The 21,152-nt window shown below is 42.4% G+C and overlaps 1 protein-coding gene across 2 annotated transcripts in view; it reads left to right on the forward strand.

Moving 5' to 3' along the window:
- The window catches only part of LOC121534172 (phosphatidylinositol 3,4,5-trisphosphate 5-phosphatase 1), a 52,296-nt gene that overhangs the window by 20,374 nt on the left and 10,770 nt on the right, over positions 1 to 21,152 (forward strand). For both annotated transcript variants that reach the window (XM_041840702.2, XM_041840703.2), the window contains 9 exons: positions 1,749 to 1,872; positions 3,326 to 3,429; positions 3,558 to 3,660; positions 5,384 to 5,580; positions 6,576 to 6,693; positions 6,983 to 7,079; positions 7,791 to 7,929; positions 11,016 to 11,124; positions 13,424 to 13,512. In XM_041840702.2, the coding sequence (XP_041696636.1) occupies positions 1,749 to 1,872; positions 3,326 to 3,429; positions 3,558 to 3,660; positions 5,384 to 5,580; positions 6,576 to 6,693; positions 6,983 to 7,079; positions 7,791 to 7,929; positions 11,016 to 11,124; positions 13,424 to 13,512 (1,080 nt within the window). The remainder of the gene's footprint in view (positions 1 to 1,748; positions 1,873 to 3,325; positions 3,430 to 3,557; positions 3,661 to 5,383; positions 5,581 to 6,575; positions 6,694 to 6,982; positions 7,080 to 7,790; positions 7,930 to 11,015; positions 11,125 to 13,423; positions 13,513 to 21,152) is intronic.

Consider the following 21,152-nt stretch of genomic DNA (forward strand, 5'->3'; position numbering starts at 1 on the left):
AAGAAAAAAAAATCCAGAAAATCACACTGTAGGATTTTTAATGAATTTATTTGCAAATTATGGTGGAAAATAAGTATTTGGTCACCTACAAACAAGCAAGATTTCTGGCTCTCACAGACCTGTAACTTCTTCTTTAAGAGGCTCCTCTGTCCTCCACTCGTTACCTGTATTAATAGCACCTGTTTGAACTTGTTATCAGTATAAAAGACACCTGTCCACAACCTCAAACAGTCACACTCCAAACTCCACTATGGCCAAGACCAAAGAGCTGTCAAAGGACACCAGAAACAAAATTGTAGACCTGCACCAGGCTGGGAAGACTGAATCTGCAATAGGTGAGCAGCTTGGTTTGAAGAAATCAACTGTGGGAGCAATTATTAGGAAATGGAAGACATACAAGTCCACTGATAATCTCCCTCGATCTGGGGCTCCACGCAAGATCTCACCCCGTGGGGTCAAAATGATCACAAGAACGGTGAGCAAAAATCCCAGAACCACACAGGGGGACCTAGTGAATGACCTGCAGAGAGCTGGGACCAAAGTAACAAAGCCTACCATCAGTAACACACTACGCCGCCAGGGACTCAAATCCTGCAGTTCCAGACGTGTCCCCCTGCTTAAGCCAGTACATGTCCAGGCCCGTCTGAAGTTTGCTAGAGTGAATTTGGATGATCCAGAAGAGGATTGGGAGAATGTCATATAGTCAGATGAAACCAAAATATAACTTTTTGGTAAAAACTCAACTCCGTCGTGTTTGGAGGACAAAGAATGCTGAGTTGCATCCAAAGAACACCATACCTACTGTGAAGCATGGGGGGTGTAAACATCATGCTTTGGGGCTGTTTTTCTGCAAAGGGACCAGGACGACTGATCCGTGTAAAGGAAAGAATGAATGGGGCCATGTATCGTGAGATTTTGAGTGAAAATCTCCTTCCATCAGCAAGGGCATTGAAGATGAAACGTGGCTGGGTCTTTCAGCATGACAATAATCCCAAACACACTGCCCGGGCAACGAAGGAGTGGCTTCGTAAGAAGCATTTCAAGGTCCTGGAGTGGCCTAGCCAGTCTCCAGATCTCAACCCCATAGAAAATCTTTGAGGGAGTTGAAAGTCCGTGTTGCCCAGCGACAGCCCCAAAACATCACTGCTCTAGAGGAGATCTGCATGGAGGAATGGGCCAAAATAGTGTGTGAAAACCTTGTGAAGACTTACAGAAAACGTTTGACCTGTGTCATTGCCAACAAAGGGTATATAACAAAGTATTGAGAAACTTTTGTTATTGACCAAATACTTATTTTCCACCATAATTTGCAAATAAATTCATAAAAAATCCTACAATGTGATTTTCTGGATTTTTTTTTCTTATTTTGTCTGTCATAGTTGACGTGTACCTATGATGAAAATTAAAGGCCTCTCTCATCTTTTTAAGTGGGAGAACTTGCACAATTGGTGGCTGACTAAATACTTTTTTTCCCCACTGTAGCTAGACAAGACAACCATATCGCAGGATACGAACAACCAACTCCATTTTAATACACGTATAAAATATATCAATAAAACATGTGAGAACAGTAATATTTTACACACACACACGAAGGTACCCATAGCAATTATTTCTGATTTAAAAAAAACACAAATGTGAAAAATTGGTGGATATAGCATTTTTTGGAACGAATCTCTTCAAATTGTCTTTGCACGGTTCAATTGCACAGGGTTCCTTTTGTGAAATTTGTGAGGTCTTCTTTGCAGGTCAAATCAGAGTTGCTTGGTCTCACAACCAAGATGTTCCTCAAGGTGGATGTTGAAAGTGGGAAGATATACTTCAAGAAATGTAAAGACGGGCCAGAAGACAAATACTTTGTTCACAATAAAAGTAAGTACTCTATTCCTGATAAAATCACAGAAATTTCTATTTCTATTTTACATTCTGTATTGTACCTAAGTCGGCGTCCCAAATGGCACCCCATTCCCTATATAGTGCACTACTTTAGACCAGAGAATGGCACCCTATTCACTATATAGTGCACTACTTTAGACCAGAGAATGGCACCCTATTCCCTATATAGTGCACTACTTTAGACCAGAGAATGGCACCCTATTCCCTATATAGTGCACTACTTTAGACCAGAGAATGGCACCCTATTCCCTATATAGTGCACTACTTTAGACCAGAGAATGGCACCCTATTCCCTATATAGTGCACTACTTTAGACCAGAGAATGGCACCCTATTCCCTATATAGTGCACTACTTTAGACCAGAGAATGGCACCCTATTCCCTATATAGTGCACTCCTTTAGACCAGAGAATGGCACCCTATTCCCTATATAGTGCACTACTTTAGACCAGAGAATGGCACCCTATTCCCTATATAGTGCACTACTTTAGACCAGAGAATGGCACCCTATTCCCTATATAGTGCACTACTTTAGACCAGAGAATGGCACCCTATTCCCTATATAGTGCACTACTTTAGACCAGAGAATGGCACCCTATTCCCTATATAGTGCACTACTTTAGACCAGAGAATGGCACCCTATTCCCTATATAGTGTACTACTTTAGACCAGAGAATGGCACCCTATTCCCTATATAGTGCACTACTTTAGACCAGAGAATGGCACCCCATTCCCTATAGTGCACTACTTTAGACCAGAGAATGGCACCCTATTCCCTATATAGTGCACTACTTTAGACCAGAGAATGGCACCCTATTCACTATATAGTGCACTACTTTAGACCAGAGAATGGCACCCTATTCCCTATATAGAGCACTATTTTAGACCAGAGAATGGCACCCTATTCCCTATATAGTGCACTACTTTAGACCAGAGAATGGCACCCTATTCCCTATATAGTGCACTACTTTAGACCAGAGAATGGCACCCTATTCCCTATATAGTGCACTACTTTAGACCAGAGAATGGCACCCCATTCCCTATATAGTGCACTACTTTAGACCAGAGAATGGCACCCTATTCCCTATATAGTGCACTACTTTAGACCAGAGAATGGCACCCCATTCCCTATATAGTGCACTACTTTAGACCAGAGAATGGCACCCTATTCCCTATATAGTGCACTACTTTAGACCAGAGAATGGCACCCTATTCCTATATAGTGCACTACTTTAGACCAGAGAATGGCACCCCATTCCCTATATAGTGCACTACTTTAGACCAGAGAATGGCACCCCATTCCCTATATAGTGCACTACTTTAGACCAGAGAATGGCACCCCATTCCCTATATAGTGCACTACTTTTAAAAAATGTTGGGAGGCAATCTAAGACACCAGTTGATGTAGGCCTAATGTGTACCATGTGTAGTCTTACAGCTGGTGAAATCCCAGAAAGTTGCCAAGCTGGTGATCGTGGTGGAGACGGAGAAGGAGAAGACTCAGAGGAAAGAGTTTGTCTTCGACGACACAAAGGTAAAGACCTCAAAGTTATTAAGGTGTCAAGCTGTGGTTTCATGTTATGTCTGTATGGTGTCTTCTGATGTCTGTGTGTCCCGTGTGTGTGTGTGTGTGTGTGTGTGTGTGTGTGTGTGTGTCACCAGAAAAGAGAGGGATTTTGCCAACTCCTTCAGCAGATGAAGAACAAACACTCAGACAAGCCTGAGCCAGACATGATCACTTTGTTTGTCGGCACCTGGAATATGGGTAACAATCGCTGCCTTCAATGTCTACCTTCACCTAGAATGCATATAACTTTTTACATGGTGTTTCAATTTGTTTCTAATAAATACTCTATTTGGGGCGATTCCACACCAGCGTGGCCCGAAAATGTTTTTGGGGAGGGAAGATATTTAATATGCTTTTACATTTGTATCACAAACCATTTTTTTGAGAAAATCATCATGAAAACTGGTCATTTTAAGCTACATGCCTTCTATAAGACCCTATAGAGTGGTGAGGAAGTGACTTCACCGTTCACTTTCTATATTCAGGGTTCACTCAAACATCGTTTGAAGCTTTGTTTTACTATTGACAGTTACAGCTGATGTCGGGATTGTACGGTATATCGATTCACTGTACTTCAATATAAATCATCTGAAGTATTCGTTTCAGTCTCTGAACTGTTTAAGAAAACTTTTTGCCGCCAGCTCCTGAAGTCAGGGCACCAACAAACTATCATGGTCCAAACACACCAAGACAGTCGTGAAGAGGGCACGACAACACCTTTTCCCCCTCAGGAGACTGAAAAGATTTGACATGGGTCCCCATATCCTCAAAAAGTTATACAGCTGCACCATCGAGAGCATCCTGACTGGTTGCATCACCGCCTGGTATGGCAACTGCTCGGCCTCCGACCGCAAGGCGCTACAGAGGGTAGTGCGTACGGCCCAGTACATCACTGGGGCCAAGCTTCCTGCCATCCAGGACCTATATACAAGGCGGTGTCAGAGGAAGGCCCAACATTTTTTTAAAGACTCCAGTCACCCTAGTCATTGACTGTTCTCTCTGCTACCGCACGGCAAAAAGTACCGGAGCGCCAAGTCTAGGTCCAAAAGGCTCCTTAACAGCTTCTATCCCCAAGCCATAAGACTCCTGAACAGCTAATCAAATGGCCTCCCGGACTATTTACATTGACACCTGGCTAAACTAGCTGGCTAAACTAGCTGGCTAAACTAGCTGGCTAAACTAGCTGTCTAGCTGAACTAAGCTAGTTTTTGTCCTCATTGTAAACTTCATAAATACTGCATCCTCAACTTCAAAACTCCTTTGCTAGTTATACAATCATGTAACTAAGAAATTCGCTGTAAAGAAACATAGAAAATTATTGATTGTTTTATTGTTTTGTTGAATAGTCATGACTGGTTCGAGATATCTGTTGTAAGACGACGGTGGCGAAGGACATCATTGCTAGTTAACGCCGATCCAAGTTGAGTTTTGTGATCCACCCGCGTCATTGGCGTAGGATCCGCTGGACGGTTTCGGACGGGTCTTGGAGCTGTCAGAGCACACTATAAGGAATATAATGACACCAAGATGTTGTCTGTATCATGTACGGTTCACGGATCATATGGTCTTTTTTTTGTGTGATACAAATGTAAAAATCATGTCAAACATCCTTCCTCACAATTAAGTTTCTATGTGAGAATTGCCAGAACAATCTCAGATGCCAAAAAATATTTTCGGGCCACACTGGGATGGAATATGAGAATTGCCAGAACAATCTCAGATACCAAAAAATATTTTCGGGCCACACTGGGATGGAATATTTATCGATTGATATTGATCAATATCGACATTGCTGCTTTAGCTCAGTGGATAATTGTTTTGCTGAATGACTCAACAACTAGTTACACATTTCCTAATATTTTTTTTTTTTTAAAGATATTGATTAATTGACTGATTGATTGATCATTACCTCTCCCCCCAGGGAACGCCAGTCCCCCCCAAAGCATAGCATCCTGGTTCCAGTGTAAGGGTCAGGGCAAGACCAGGGATGACACAGCCGACCACATCCCTCATGACATCTATGTGATCGGGACTCAGGAAGATCCCCTGGGGGAGAAGGAGTGGACGGACACACTGAAGAGTGCTCTGAGAGGAACCACCAACATCAGCTTCAAACAAGTCAGTGAAATCTCAATTAGTATTTTCATGATTCCTTGCACCAATTGGAGAAGAAGGCCTGAGGGGCGGGACCTTGGATCAACTGCTCCAATACGGTTGAAAAGGAGGCAAGAGATAGTCTCAGTCTCAACACTCAGAGCCATTGTCTCAGTCTCAACACTCAGAGACAGTATCTCAGTCTCAACACTCAGAGCCAGTATCTCAGTCTCAACACTCAGAGCCATTGTCTCAGTCTCAACATTCAGAGCCATTGTCTCAGTCTCAACACTCAGAGCCAGTATCTCAGTCTCAACATTCAGAGCCATTGTCTCAGTCTCAACATTCAGAGCCAGTTTCTCAGTCTCAACACTCAGAGCCATTGTCTCAGTCTCAACACTCAGAGCCAGTATCTCAGTCTCAACATTCAGAGCCATTGTCTCAGTCTCAACATTCAGAGCCAGTTTCTCAGTCTCAACACTCAGAGCCAGTTTCTCAGTTTCAACACTCAGAGCCAGTTTCTCAGTTTCAACACTCAGAGCCAGTATCTCAGTTTCAACACTCAGAGCCAGTATCTCAGTCTCAACACTCAGAGCCAGTTTCTCAGTTTCAACACTCAGAGCCATTGTCTCAGTCTCAACACTCAGAGCCAGTATCTCAGTCTCAACACTCAGAGCCAGTTTCTCAGTTTCAACACTCAGAGCCATTGTCTCAGTCTCAACACTCCAAGACAGTTTCCCAGACATACAGTATATTAAGCCTGGACCTGGACTAAAGAGCACTTTCAATGGAGATTCTCCATGGAGCAAGCTTTTTAGTGTAGGACAAGGCTTCATCTGAGTCCAGTAAACCGACCCTTAAAGTACAGTTACTTGTATCTCCTTATTCCTACACTGGTTTGAGGTTAGGTTACATTACAAATGGCGGTGGCCCGTTTAAATATAGTCTGTCAGATTGTAATAGAGTCGAGCATAAGGAATGGTTAAGGAATCATTATTATGTGTTTTAATTTTGTTCAGATAGCCACCCAGACCCTATGGAACATCAGGATTGTTGTGCTAGCCAAGCCTGAGCACGAAAACAGAATCTCACACATCTTCTCAGACAGCGTCAAGACAGGGATCGCCAACGCTTTGGGTAAGTCCCATCAACTCACTGCAGTCCCGTCAACTCACTGCAGTCCCGTCAACTCACTGCAGTCCCATCAACTCACTGCAGTCCCATCAACTCACTGCTCTTTGGGACAGTTTCCCAGACACAGATTATACCTAGTCCTATATTAAAAAGCTTGCTCAATGCAGAATAATCTTTGAAATTGCTTTTTTGTCCAGGACTAACCTTTATCTGTGTCCGGGAAACAGGCACCTTTGGGTAACTAGGTAGATGATCAAAGATGCATACATCCATATTATTTTTGTTTTTCCAGGAAATAAGGGAGCAGTGGGCGTTTCCTTCATGTTCAATGGTACTTCCTTTGGCTTCGTTAACAGTCACCTGACCTCAGGCAGTGAGAAGAAGACCAGGTGAGCTGCAGGGACCAGAAATAGTTGACAAATCATTTTCACAATATACAAATCCTAAAGCATACTAAATAGCTGTGTCAAATGTAGACCATTTCCATGTTTTCCCAGAACTCCTGACCCCCTAGGAACCAGATTGCATTGAAAGCTAAATGGCGTTAAATAAAAAAAAAAGTGTATTGATTACACTGATACAATATCAGTAGGTACAGAGATTTGGGATTAAAAATGACCCAAATAAATACAGACCATTTTAATGTAGTATATGTCTGACCAGAACTTCTCTCAATTGCCTTGCATTGAATCATAAATAAAAAGATTTCCACGGGCACAATATCAGTACATTTAACATCTCGTCAAAACGTCTCTAAACTCATATGAGGTGTGTTTGTTTATGCTCCAGTATTGTTTAGAATGTCTGTTGTTTGTGGCCTGTCAGCTCTATTTCCTGAGGAGTCTATTGACGCATCGGTGCCTCAGTCTAAGTAACATAGTTAAAAGATCCCCATCAAAATCCGTCAGTTTAAAATAGAGATATATATTTTTAAGAATTAACAGCCTTTAACTGTTTCTGTTAGTTTCTGTTTGATGAATAGAGAAACACAAAGATTATGAGCCTGCATATTGCAAAAATAGCTAACCGTGAGAAAAGAAGACATCATATCTCAACTTGAAACAAGACATTTAATTCCTCAACATTTCTTCTCTTGCCAGACGCAACCAGAATTACGTCAGCATCCTACGCTTCCTTAATCTTGGAGATAAGAAACTGAATCCTTTTGACATCACACATCGATTCACTCATCTGTTCTGGCTTGGGGATCTGAATTATCGAATCGAACTGCCAACCACAGTAAGTTATACTTAGTTTAGCAGTTAGTTACCATTGGGTGGGGAGATTGTATTGCAGCTAATTCGGGGGGTAGCCTGACTGGGACTCGACCCCGGGTCCAGCAGCTGTCATATTCTTACGAATATTCTAAAATCAGTATGTAAACAATAATGATGCGCATTTTCCAAACATAGACGCGTTTCCATAAAATTTACTTGCGGCAGGTAAAAGGCTGTGCATGATGACGTAGTGCACATAAAAATACCTTTTGCGGTTACATTCCCATGTACAGATTATTATTATTTTATCTGACATGTACTTTAGGTTGGATAGAGACCTGGTTAGTGTAATAATGACAGTGTAATCAACAAATGATCTCTCTACGACAGTCTGCTGGAGGTATTAGTTATATTGAAGTAACCTACAGTGCATTATAAAAGTATTCATCCCCCTTGGCGTCTTTCCTATTTTGTTGCATTACAACCTGTCATTTAAATGGATTTTTATTTGGATTTCATGTAAATGGACATTTCACAAAATAGTCCAAATTGGTGAAGTGAAATGAAACAAATTACTTGTTTCAAACAATTCTAAAAAATATATAACGGAAAAGTGTTGCGTGCATATGTATTCACCGCCTTTGCTATGAAGCCCCTAAATAAGATCTGGTGCAACCAATTCAGAAGTCACATAATTAGTTAAATAAAGTCCACCTGTGTGCAATCTAAGTGTCACATGATCTGTCACATGATCTCAGTATATATACACCTGTTCTGAAAGGCCCCAGAGTCTGCAACACCACTAAGCAAGGGGCACCACCAAGCAAGCTGCACCATGAAGACCAAGGAGCTCTCCAAACAGGTCAGGGACAAAGTTGTGGAGAAGTACAGATCAGGGTTGGGTTATAAAAAAAATATCAGAAACTTTGAACATCCCACGGAACACCATTAAATCCATTATTTAAAAAAAAATTGAAAGAATATGGCACCACAACAAACCTGCCAAGAGAGGGCCGCCCACCAAAACTCACAGACCAGGAAAGGAGGGCATTAATCAGAGAGGCAACAAAGATACCAAATATAACCCTGAAGGAGCTGCAAAGCTCCACAGCGGCGATTGGAGTATCTATCCATAGGACCACTTTAAGCCGTACACTCCACAGAGCTGGGCTTTACGGAAGAGTGGCCAGAAAAAAAGCAAGTTGTTACTTTGCCACTGAGGACAGACCGCCTGGTGCATGAAAACAGTGGGTGCATCCCAAATGGCACCCTATTCCCCTATGTAGTGCAATATATATAGGGAATAGGGTGCCATTTGGGAAACACAGCCAGCATGCAGTTCCTGTTCCCTATTTCTCTGTTAGCAGCAGTTAGGTGAAATAGGGACTGTGCTGTGCTGCTGACATCGCTGGGCAGGAAGAGAGAGCAGCTACTTTGCATTGTGTTCCATTGCAGGAAGCAGAGAGCATTGTGTTCCCTTACAGGAAGCAGAGAGCATTGTGTTCCCTTACAGGAAGCAGAGAGCATTGTGTTCCCTTACAGGAAGCAGAGAGCATTGTGTTCCATTGCAGGAAGCAGAGAGCATTGTGTTCCCTTACAGGAAGCAGAGAGCATTGTGTTCCCTTACAGGAAGCAGAGAGCATTGTGTTCCCTTACAGGAAGCAGAGAGCATTGTGTTCCCTTACAGGAAGCAGAGAGCATTGTGTTCCCTTACAGGAAGCAGAGAGCATTGTGTTCCCTTACAGGAAGCAGAGAGCATTGTGTTCCCTTACAGGAAGCAGAGAGCATTGTGTTCCCTTACAGGAAGCAGAGAGCATTGTGTTCCCTTACAGGAAGCAGAGAGCATTGTGTTCCCTTACAGGAAGCAGAGAGCATTGTGTTCCCTTACAGGAAGCAGAGAGCATTGTGTTCCCTTACAGGAAGCAGAGAGCATTGTGTTCCCTTACAGGAAGCAGAGAGCATTGTGTTCCATTGCAGGAAGCAGAGAGCATTGTGTTCCCTTACAGGAAGCAGAGAGCATTGTGTTCCCTTACAGGAAGCAGAGAGCATTGTGTTCCCTTACAGGAAGCAGAGAGCATTGTGTTCCCTTACAGGAAGCAGAGAGCATTGTGTTCCCTTACAGGAAGCAGAGAGCATTGTGTTCCCTTACAGGAAGCAGAGAGCATTGTGTTCCCTTACAGGAAGCAGAGAGCATTGTGTTCCCTTACAGGAAGCAGAGAGCATTGTGTTCCCTTACAGGAAGCAGAGAGCATTGTGTTCCCTTACAGGAAGCAGAGAGCATTGTGTTCCCTTACAGGAAGCAGAGAGCATTGTGTTCCCTTACAGGAAGCAGAGAGCATTGTGTTCCCTTACAGGAAGCAGAGAGCATTGTGTTCCCTTACAGGAAGCAGAGAGCATTGTGTTCCCTTACAGGAAGCAGAGAGCATTGTGTTCCCTTACAGGAAGCAGAGAGCATTGTGTTCCCTTACAGGAAGCAGAGAGCATTGTGTTCCCTTACAGGAAGCAGAGAGCATTGTGTTCCCTTACAGGAAGCAGAGAGCATTGTGTTCCCTTACAGGAAGCAGAGAGCATTGTGTTCCCTTACAGGAAGCAGAGAGCATTGTGTTCCCTTACAGGAAGCAGAGAGCATTGTGTTCCCTTACAGGAAGCAGAGAGCATTGTGTTCCCTTACAGGAAGCAGAGAGCATTGTGTTCCCTTACAGGAAGCAGAGAGCATTGTGTTCCCTTACAGGAAGCAGAGAGCATTGTGTTCCCTTACAGGAAGCAGAGAGCATTGTGTTCCCTTACAGGAAGCAGAGAGCATTGTGTTCCCTTACAGGAAGCAGAGAGCATTGTGTTCCCTTACAGGAAGCAGAGAGCATTGTGTTCCCTTACAGGAAGCAGAGAGCATTGTGTTCCCTTACAGGAAGCAGAGAGCATTGTGTTCCCTTACAGGAAGCAGAGAGCATTGTGTTCCCTTACAGGAAGCAGAGAGCATTGTGTTCCCTTACAGGAAGCAGAGAGCATTGTGTTCCCTTACAGGAAGCAGAGAGCATTGTGTTCCCTTACAGGAAGCAGAGAGCATTGTGTTCCCTTACAGGAAGCAGAGAGCATTGTGTTCCCTTACAGGAAGCAGAGAGCATTGTGACCAAGATCAAACAGCAGCAGTACCAGGAACTGCTGTGCAGAGACCAGCTCACCATTGAGAGGGCAGAAGAGAAGGTCTTCCTACACTATGGTGAGACATGGCCACTAGCAACAACAGACATTTCCATACAAAATCAATAGTGATAGAGAGATACATCTACAGTATGTTGGTATTGTAGGCTTAACAGGCACTACACTATTTTACACTATCAAGCTTCAACATTTTAAAGAGGCATGCAGTCAAAAACTTGATTTTCCTAGGTTTTCTATACAGTACCAGTCAAAAGTTTGGACACACCTACTCATTCAAGGGTTGTCCTTTATTTTAACTATTTTCTACATTGCAGAATAATAGTGAAGACATCAAAACTATGAAATAACACATATGGAATCATGTAGTAACCAAAAAAGTGTTAAACAAATCAAAATATATTTTATATTTGAGATTCTTTGAATAGCCACCCTTTGCCTTCATGACAGCTTTTCACACTCTTGGTATTCTCTCAACCAGCTTCACCTGGAATGCTTTTCCAACAGTCTTGAAGGAGTTCCCACATATGCTGAACACTTGTTGGCTGCCTTTCCTTCAGTCTGCCGTCCGACTCATCCCAAACCATCTCAATTGGGTTGAGAACCATCTCAATTGGGTTTAGGTCGGGGGATTGTGGAGGCCAGGTCATCTGATGCAGCACTCCATCACTCTCCTTCTTGGTAAAATAGCCCTTACACAGCCTGGAGGTGTGTTGGGTCATTGTCCTGTTAAAAAACAAATGATAGTCCCACTAAGCCCAAACCAGATGGGATGGCATATCGCTGCAGAATGCTGTGGTAGCCATGCTGGTTAAGTGTGCCTTGAATTCTAAATAAATCACAGACAATGTCACCAACAAAGCACCCCCACACCATAACACCTCCTCCTCCATGCTTTACGGTGGGAAATACACATGCGGAGATCATCCGTTCACCTACTCCGCATCTCACAAAGACACGGCGGTTGGACCCAAAAATCTCCAATTTGGACTCCAGACCAAAGGACAAATTTCCACCTGTCTAATGTCCATTGCTCGTGTTTCTTGGCCCAAGCAGGTCTCTTCTTATTATTGGTGTCCTTTAGTAGTGCTTTCGACCATGAAGGCCTGATTCACACTGTCCCCTCTGAACAGTTGATGTTGAGATGTGTCTGTGACTTGAACTCTGTGAAGCATTTATTTGGGCTGCAGTTTCTGAGGCTGGTAACTCTAATTAACTTATTCTCTGCAGCAGAGGTAACTCTGGGTCTTCCATTCCTGTGGCAGTCCTCATGAGAGCCAGTTTCATCATAGCGCTTGATGGTTTTTGTGACTGCACTTGAAGAAACTTTCAAAGTTCTTGAAATGTTCCGTATTGACTGACCTTCATGTCTTAAAGTAATGATGGACTGTCGTTTCTCTTTGCTTATTTGAGCTGTTCTTGCCATAATATGGACTTGGTATTTTACCAAATAGGGCTATCTTCTGTATACCCCCCCCCCACACACACACACCTTGTCACAACACAACTGATTGGCTCAAACGCATTAAGAAGGAAATAAATCCCACAAATGAACTTTTAACAAGGTACACCTGTTAATTGAAATGCATTCCAGGTGATTACCTCCTGAAGCTGGTTGAGAGAATGCCAAGAGTGTGCAAAGCTGTCATCAAGGCAAAGGGTGGCTATTTGAAGAATCTCAAATATAAAATATATTTTGATTTGTTTAACACTTTTTTAGTTACTACATGATTCCATATGTGTTATTTCATAGTTTTGATGTCTTCACTATTATTCTGCAATGTAGAAAATAGTAAAAATAAAGAAAAACCCTTGAATGAGTAGGTGTGTCCAAACTTTTGACTGGTAGTGTATATTTCCACAGTATGAGATTGGAAAAATACTGTCAAATTGAAAATTATGATAATGCCCTTTTAGTGTTTGAAAAGACAGGAAGTTAATAGACCAATAACAAAGAGAGTTTGCCCTCCTCTCTGCCAATAACAGCTAGTTTTCAGTTTCCCTCCCATTAGGCTCCTCCAATTAGCCTCTCTCTCAGACCACTCCCAGACAGTTTAGCTACACTGCTGCTTGAGAAACTGCATTTTGCTAAGAAGCTATTTTTGTTTAGTTTTGACCATTTAAATTAAAAACAATCACATTAAGGTACTTAATTGTTACCCTGAAATGATTTGATATTGAGATAGAAATGTCTGCATTGGACCTTTAATAAAACCATTTGCCTAGTCCAAGTCTTATGCTGTTCTCATTGAAATGTGCAAAATTAAGCCTTTGAGTTCACCACAATCTATCTATGATGACCTATGACCTTCACCACAATCTATCTTGACCTTTGATACCTTTGCTGTTTCATTTAACAGACGAGGAGGAGATCACATTCGCACCCACGTATCGTTTCGAGAGAGACACACGAGAGAGATATGTCTACACCAAGGCCAAAGCCACAGGGGTAGGTTTACTGTGTATGTTTTCTCAGATGCTTTCCCACTGGGCACACCATTTCATTTTAACATGTGGAAATGTGGGTAATAGGGCCTCCCGAGTGGCGCAGTGGTCTAGAGATCCTGGTTCGAGTGGCACAGTGGTCTATGCCACTAGAGATCCTGGTTCGAGTGGCACAGTGGTCTATGTCACTAGAGATCCTGGTTCGAGTGGCACAGTGGTCTATGCCACTAGAGATCCTGGTTCGAGTGGCACAGTGGTCTATGCCACTAGAGATCCTGGTTCGAGTGGCACAGTGGTCTATGCCACTAGAGATCCTGGTTCGAGTGGCACAGTGGTCTATGCCACTAGAGATCCTGGTTCGAGTGGCACAGTGGTCTATGCCACTAGAGATCCTGGTTCGAGTGGCACAGTGGTCTATGCCACTAGAGATCCTGGTTCGAGTGGCACAGTGGTCTATGCCACTAGAGATCCTGGTTCGAGTGGCACAGTGGTCTATGCCACTAGAGATCCTGGTTCGAGTGGCACAGTGGTCTATGCCACTAGAGATCCTGGTTCGAGTGGCACAGTGGTCTATGCCACTAGAGATCCTGGTTCGAGTGGCACAGTGGTCTATGCCACTAGAGATCCTGGTTCGAGTCCAGGCCCTGTCGCAGCTGGCCGCGACCAGGAGACCCATTGGGCGGCGCGCAATTGGCCCAGCGTCGTCCAGGGTAGGGGAGGGTTTGGCCGGCAGGGATGTTCTTGTCCCATCGCGTACTAGTGACTCCTGTGGCGGACGGGCGCAGTGCACGCTGACTCGGTCGCCAGGTGTACAGTGTTTCCTCCGGCGCATTGGTGCGGCTTGCTTCCGGGTTAAGCGGGCAGTGCGGCTCGGTCGGGTTGTGTTTTGGAGGACGCATGACTCTCGACCTTCACCTGTCCAATGTCCGTACAGGAGTTGCAGCGATGGGACAAGACTGTAACTACCAATTGGATACCACGAAATTGGGGAGAAAAAGGAAATGTGGGTAATATTTGGTTTGGAAGTGGATCAATGAGATTTTAACTTTTATTCACCCACTCAAAAAGACAGCTAGAAGTTTGTTGAATTCCCAATGTGTTATCACTATGCTTTCAATCATCTAAAAGCACAACCAAATTCCAATGGAAAAACAATGTCTGATTTTTGGTTCAGTTGTCATTTAAATGTTTTGTCACTGTGCTTTCAACCATTTAAAAGCAAAGTTCAAATGGGAATACACTGTGCTTCATCTAATAGCAGAACCACATGACCTGGATTGCGGTTGAGATTACATTAAAAGTGCATGGCACAAGTGATCAATGCTGTTGGAGATTGACAGATTATTACAGCAATCTCCACAGACCTGCGACCTTTGCATGCTATCTTGAACATGCTTGATTACATAAGAAGGCATTTATACAGTAACCTCAAAACGTGCCCATGGATGTGTTACTCATTTTAAGGTTGAATAAATACTGTTACATTAGTTTGTAAGATAGCCTTAAATGTAATATTACAAAAGTAATTGTGTTTGGTTGGCAATGCAACCAAATATCAACATTTAAAGGAGATGTACAGTTGAAGTCGGAAGTTTACATACACCTTAGCCAAATTCATTTAAACTCAGTTTTTCACATTTCATGACATTTAATCCTAGTAAAAATTCCCTGTTTTAGGTCAGTTAGGATCACCACTTTATTTTAAGAATGTGAAATGTCAGAATAATAATAGAGAGGGTGATTTATTTAAGCTTTTATTTCTTTCATCACTTTCCCAGAGGGTCAGAAGTTTACATACACTTAATTAGTATTTGGTAGCATTGCCTTTAAATTGTTTAACTTGGATCAAACGTTTCGGGTAGCCTTCCACAAGCTTCCCACAATAAGTTGGGTGAATTTTGGCCCATTCCTCCTGACAGAGCTGGTGTAACTGAGTCAGGTTTGTAGGCCTCCTTGCTCGCACACGCCTTTTCAGTTCTGCCCACAAAATGTCTATAGGATTGAGGTCAGGGCTTTGTGATGGCCACTCCAATACCTTGACTTTGTTGTCCTTAAGCCATTTTGCCACAACTTTGGAAATATGCTTGGGGTCATTGTACATTTAGAAGACCCATTTGCGACCAAGCTTTAACTTCCTGATTGATGTCTTGAGATGCTTCAATATATCCACACAATTTCCCTTCCTCATGATGCCATCTATTTTGTGAAGTGCACCAGTCCCTCCTGCAGCAAAGCACCCCCACAGCATGATGCTGCCACCCCCGTGCTTCATGGTTGGGATGGTGTTCTTCGGCTTGCAAACAACCCCCTTTTTCCTCCAAACATAACAATGGTCATTATGGCCAAACAGTTCTATTTTTGTTTCATCAGACCAGAGGATATTTCTCCAAAAAGTACGATCTTTGACCCCATGTGCAGTTGCAAAACGTAGTCGGGCTATTTTATGGCGGTTTTGGAGCAGTGGCTTCTTCCTTGCTGAGCGGCCTTTCAGGTTATGTCAATATAGGACTTGTTTTACTGTGGATATAGATACATTTGTACCTGTTTCCTCCAGCATCTTCACAAGGTCCTTTGCTGTTGTTCTGGGATTGATTTGCACTTTTCGCACCAAATTACATTAATCTCTAGGAGACAGAATGCATCTCCTTCCTGAGCGGTATGATGGCTGCGTGGTCCCATGGTGTTTATACTTGCGTACTATTGTTTGTACAGATGAACGTGGTACCTTCAGGCGTTTGGAAATTGCTCCCAAGGATGAACCAGACTTGTGGAGGTCTACAATTTTTTTTCTGAGGTCTTGGCTGATTTCTTTTGATTTTCCCATGATGTCAAGCAAAGAGGCACTGAGTTTGAAGGTAGGCCTTGAAATACATCCACAGGTACACCTCCAATTGACTCAAATTATGTCAATTAGCCTATCAGAAGCTTCTAAATCCATGACATCATTTTCTAGAATTTTCCAAGCTGTTTAAAGGCACAGTCAACTTAGTGTATGTAAACTTCTGACCCACTGGAATTGTGATACAGTGAATTATAAGTGAAATAATCTGTCTGTAAACAATTGTTGGAAAAATTACTTGTGTCATGCACAAAGTAGATGTCCGAACCGACTTGCTAAAACTATAGTTTGTTAACAAGACATTTGTGGAGTGGTAGAAAAATGAGTTTTATTGACTCCAACCTAAGTGTATGTAAACTTCCGACTTCAACTGTATCTAATGCTTGGATAGTTTAATCTTAGCCACTGGCTTAATCCTAAGGTAACCCAACATATTATTTGTTAACTTGTCAACAAGTTAATAGGCTATTTACTGTATTGTAATAGTGATTTTATTGTCAACGCGACCCAATATTAACATTTGAAGATGTATCTTTTGTGCCACTGACTTAGTCTGGCTTAATTCCAGTTTGTCTACAAATTAATAATTGATATGTTGGACTCACGTTTCCATCTCAACCAAAAATCTAAGTTAAAGAATAGGACTAAATCAAATCAAACTTTATTTAAAGTGCATTTGAAGATTTGATTTAGTCCTATTCTTTAAGTTAGATTTTTGATTGAGATGGAGACGTGAATCCAACATATAAATTATTAATTTGTTGACAAACTGGAATTAAAGCCAGACTAAGTCAGTGGCACAGATGGAACTATCCAAGCCGAAGATCCTTCAAATGTTGATATTTGGTTGAGTTGACAACCAAACACAACTCAATATCCAGTTTGTCTACAAATTAATGAATTGATAAGTTGGAATCACATCTCCATCTCAACCAAAAATCTAAGTTAAAGAATAGGACTAAATCAAATCAAACTTTAAATATTTTGAATTAAATAGAGTTTGATTTAGTCCTATTCTTTACTTACATGTTTTAAATCCAACATATTATTAATTATAGTAATTATTAGTAATATTAGTAATTATTAACTTGTAAATTAAATTTGAAATCAACCAAAGCTTGAAACCCTAGGCCTATATGTACAGTGAATTCTGAAAGTATTCAGCCCCCTTGGACATTTTCCACATTTTGTTATGTTACAGACTTATTATAAAAACAATACCCCATAATGACAAAGCAAAAACAGGTTTTTAAACATTTTAGCAAATTTATAAAAAATAAAAAACTGAAATATTATATTTACATAAGTATTCAGACCCTTTACTCAGTACTTGGTTGAAGCACCTTTGACAGCGATTATAGCCTTGAGGCTTCTTGGGTATGACGCTACAAGCTTGGCACACCTGTATTTGGGGAGTTTCCCCCATTCTTCTCTGCAGATCCTCTCAAGCTCTGTCAGGTTGGATGGGGAGCGTCGCTGCACAGCTATTTTCAGGTCTCTCCAGAAATGTTCGATCGGGTTCAAGTCCGGGCTCTGGCTGGGCCACTCAAGGACATTCAGAGACTTGTCCCGAAGCCACTCCTGCGTTGTCTTGGCTGTGTGGTTAGGATCGTTGTCCTGTTGGAAGGCGAACCTTCTCCCTAGTCTGAGGTCCTGAGCGCTCTGGAGCAGGTTTTCATCAAGTATCTCTCTGTACTTTGCTCCGTTCATCTTTACCTCGATCCTGACTAGTCTCCCAGTCCCTGCCGCTGAAAAACATCCCCACAGCATGATGCTGCCACCACCATGCTTCACCGTAGGGATGGTGCCAGGTTTCCTCCAGACGTGACGCTTGCCATTCATGCTAAAGAGTTCAATCTTGGTTTCAACAGACCAGAGAATCTTGTTTCTCATGGTCTGAGTCCTTTAGGTGCCTTTTGGCAAACTCCAAGCGGCTGTCATATGCCTTTTACTGAGGAGTGGCTTCCGTCTGGCCACTACCATAAAGGCCTGATTGGTGGAGTGCTGCAGAGATGGTTGTCCTTCTGGAAGGTTCTCCCATCTCCACAGAGGAACACTGGAGCTCTGTCAGAGTGACCATCGGGTTCTTGGTCACCTCTCTGACCAAGGCCCTCTCCACCGATTGCTCAGTTTGGCCGGGCAGCCAGCTCTAGGAAGAGTCTGGGTGGTTCCAAACTTCTTCCATTTAAGAATGATGGAGGGGACCTTCAATGCTGCAGAAATGTTTTGGTACCTTTCCCCAGATCTGTGCCTCGACACAATCCTGTCTCGGAGCTCTACAGACAATTCCTTCGACCTCATGGCTTGGTTTTTGCTCTGACATGCACTGTCAACTGTGGGACCTTATATAGACAGGTGTGTGCCTTTCCAAATCATGTCCAATCAATTGAATTTACCACAGGTGGACTCCAATCAAGTTGTAGAAACATCTCAAGGATGATCAATAGAAACAAGATACACCTGAGCTGAATTTCGAGTCTCATAGCAAAGGGTCTGAATACTTATGTAAATAAGGTATCTGTTTTTTTTTATTTTATACATTTGCTAAAATTTCTAAAAACCTGTTTTCGCTTTGCTATTATGGGGTATTGTGTGTAGATTGATGAGGAGCAGTAACGTAACAAAATGTGGAAAAAGGGGAAGGGGTCTGAATACTTTCCAAAGGCACTGTATTGTCTATTTTTAGTTGAACCCTGGATTGAATTGAAACAATAGCTGTTGATGACTTTGCAAATGCTGTATAGGTCTAAATATTATCATTGATGATATATGACTTATAAAGTATGGTTTCATTTTAATTTGCTCTGTTAAACCTACCCTTTGGAATGACTTTGATAGCAACAGTGAATCCATTTAATCATTAAGAGATCTCTCAATAATCATTATCACGATAGCACATTGGTAGTAGTCAGTGAAAAATATCAAAGCAGGGCTTGGTTAAAACCCTGAAAGGGAGACCAAAGGGATAGCTGTAGATGGATCTACTCTCTAGTAAGAAGTGCTGTAGATGGATCTACTCTCCAGTAAGGGATAGCTGTAGATGGATCTACTCTCCAGTAAGAATAGCTGTAGATGGATCTACTCTCTAGTAAGGATAGCTGTAGATGGATCTACTCTCCAGGAAGAATAGCTGTAGATGGATCTACTCTCCAGTAAGAAGTGCTGTAGATGGATCTACTCATCAGTAAGGATAGCTGTAGATGGATCTACTCTCCAGTAAGAAGTGCTGTAGATGGATCTACTCTCTAGTAAGGATAGCTGTAGATGGATCTACTCTCCAGTAAGAAGTGCTGTAGATGGATCTACTCTCTAGTAAGGATAGCTGTAGATGGATCTACTCTCCAGTAAGAATAGCTGTAGATGGATCTACTCTCTAGCTGTAGATGGATCTACTCTCCAGTAAGAATAGCTGTAGATGGATCTACTCTCCAGTAAGAAGTGCTGTAGATGGATCTACTCTCCAGTAAGAAGTGCTGTAGATGGATCTACTCTCCAGTAAGAATAACTGTAGATGGATCTACTCTCCAGTAAGAATAGCTGTAGATGGATCTACTCTCCAGTAAGAAGTGCTGTAGATGGATCTACTCTCTAGTAAGGATAGCTGTAGATGGATCTACTCTCTAGTAAGGATAGCTATAGATGGATCTACTCTCCAGTAAGAAGTGCTGTAGATGGATCTACTCTCCAGTAAGAAGTGCTGTAGATGGATCTACTCTCCAGTAAGGATTGCTGTAGATGGATCTAATCTCTAGTAAGGATAGCTGTAGATGGATCTACTCTCCAGTAAGGATAGCTGTAGATGGATCAACTCTCCAGTAAGGATAGCTGTAGATGGATCTACTCTCCAGTAAGGATAGCTGTAGATGGATCTACTCTCCAGTAAGAAGTGCTGTAGATGGATCTACTCTCCAGTAAGAATAGCTGTAGATGGATCTACTCTCCAGTAAGAATAGATGTAGATGGATCTACTCTCCAGTAAGAAGTGCTGTAGATGGATCTACTCTCTAGTAAGGATAGCTGTAGATGGATCTACTCTCTAGTAAGGATAGCTATAGATGGATCTACTCTCCAGTAAGAAGTGCTGTAGATGGATCTACTCTCCAGTAAGAAGTGCTGTAGATGGATCTACTCTCCAGTAAGAATAGCTGTAGATGGATCTACTCTCCAGTAAGGGTAAGCTATAGATGGATCTACTCTCTAGTAAGGATAGCTGTAGATGGATCTACTCTCTAGTAAGGATAGCTGTAGATGGATCTACTCTCCAGTAAGGATAGCTGTAGATGGATCTACTCTCCAGTAAGGATAGCTGTATATGGATCTACTCTCCAGTAAGAATAGCTGTAGATGGATCTACTCTCCAGTAAGAAGTGCTGTAGATGGATCTACTCTCCAGTAAGGATAGCTGTAGATGGATCTACTCTCCAGTAAGAATAGCTGTAGATGGATCTACTCTCCAGTAAGAATAGCTGTAGATGGATCTACTCTCCAGTAAGAAGTGCTGTAGATAGATCTACTCTCCAGTAAGGTATAGCTGTAGATGGATCTACTCTCCAGTAAGAATAGCTGTAGATGGATCTACTCTCTAGTAAGGATAGCTGTAGATGGATCTACTCTCCAGTAAGAATAGATGTAGATGGATCTACTCTCCAGTAAGAAGTGCTGTAGATGGATCTACTCTCCAGTAAGGATAGCTGTAGATGGATCTACTCTCCAGTAAGAAGTGCTGTAGATGGATCTACTCTCCAGTAAGAAGTGCTGTAGATAGATCTACTCTCCAGTAAGAATAGCTGTAGATGGATCTACTC

This window comes from Coregonus clupeaformis, unplaced genomic scaffold (assembly GCF_020615455.1).
Source record: "Coregonus clupeaformis isolate EN_2021a unplaced genomic scaffold, ASM2061545v1 scaf0008, whole genome shotgun sequence".
NCBI classification, from domain to species: domain Eukaryota; kingdom Metazoa; phylum Chordata; class Actinopteri; order Salmoniformes; family Salmonidae; genus Coregonus; species Coregonus clupeaformis.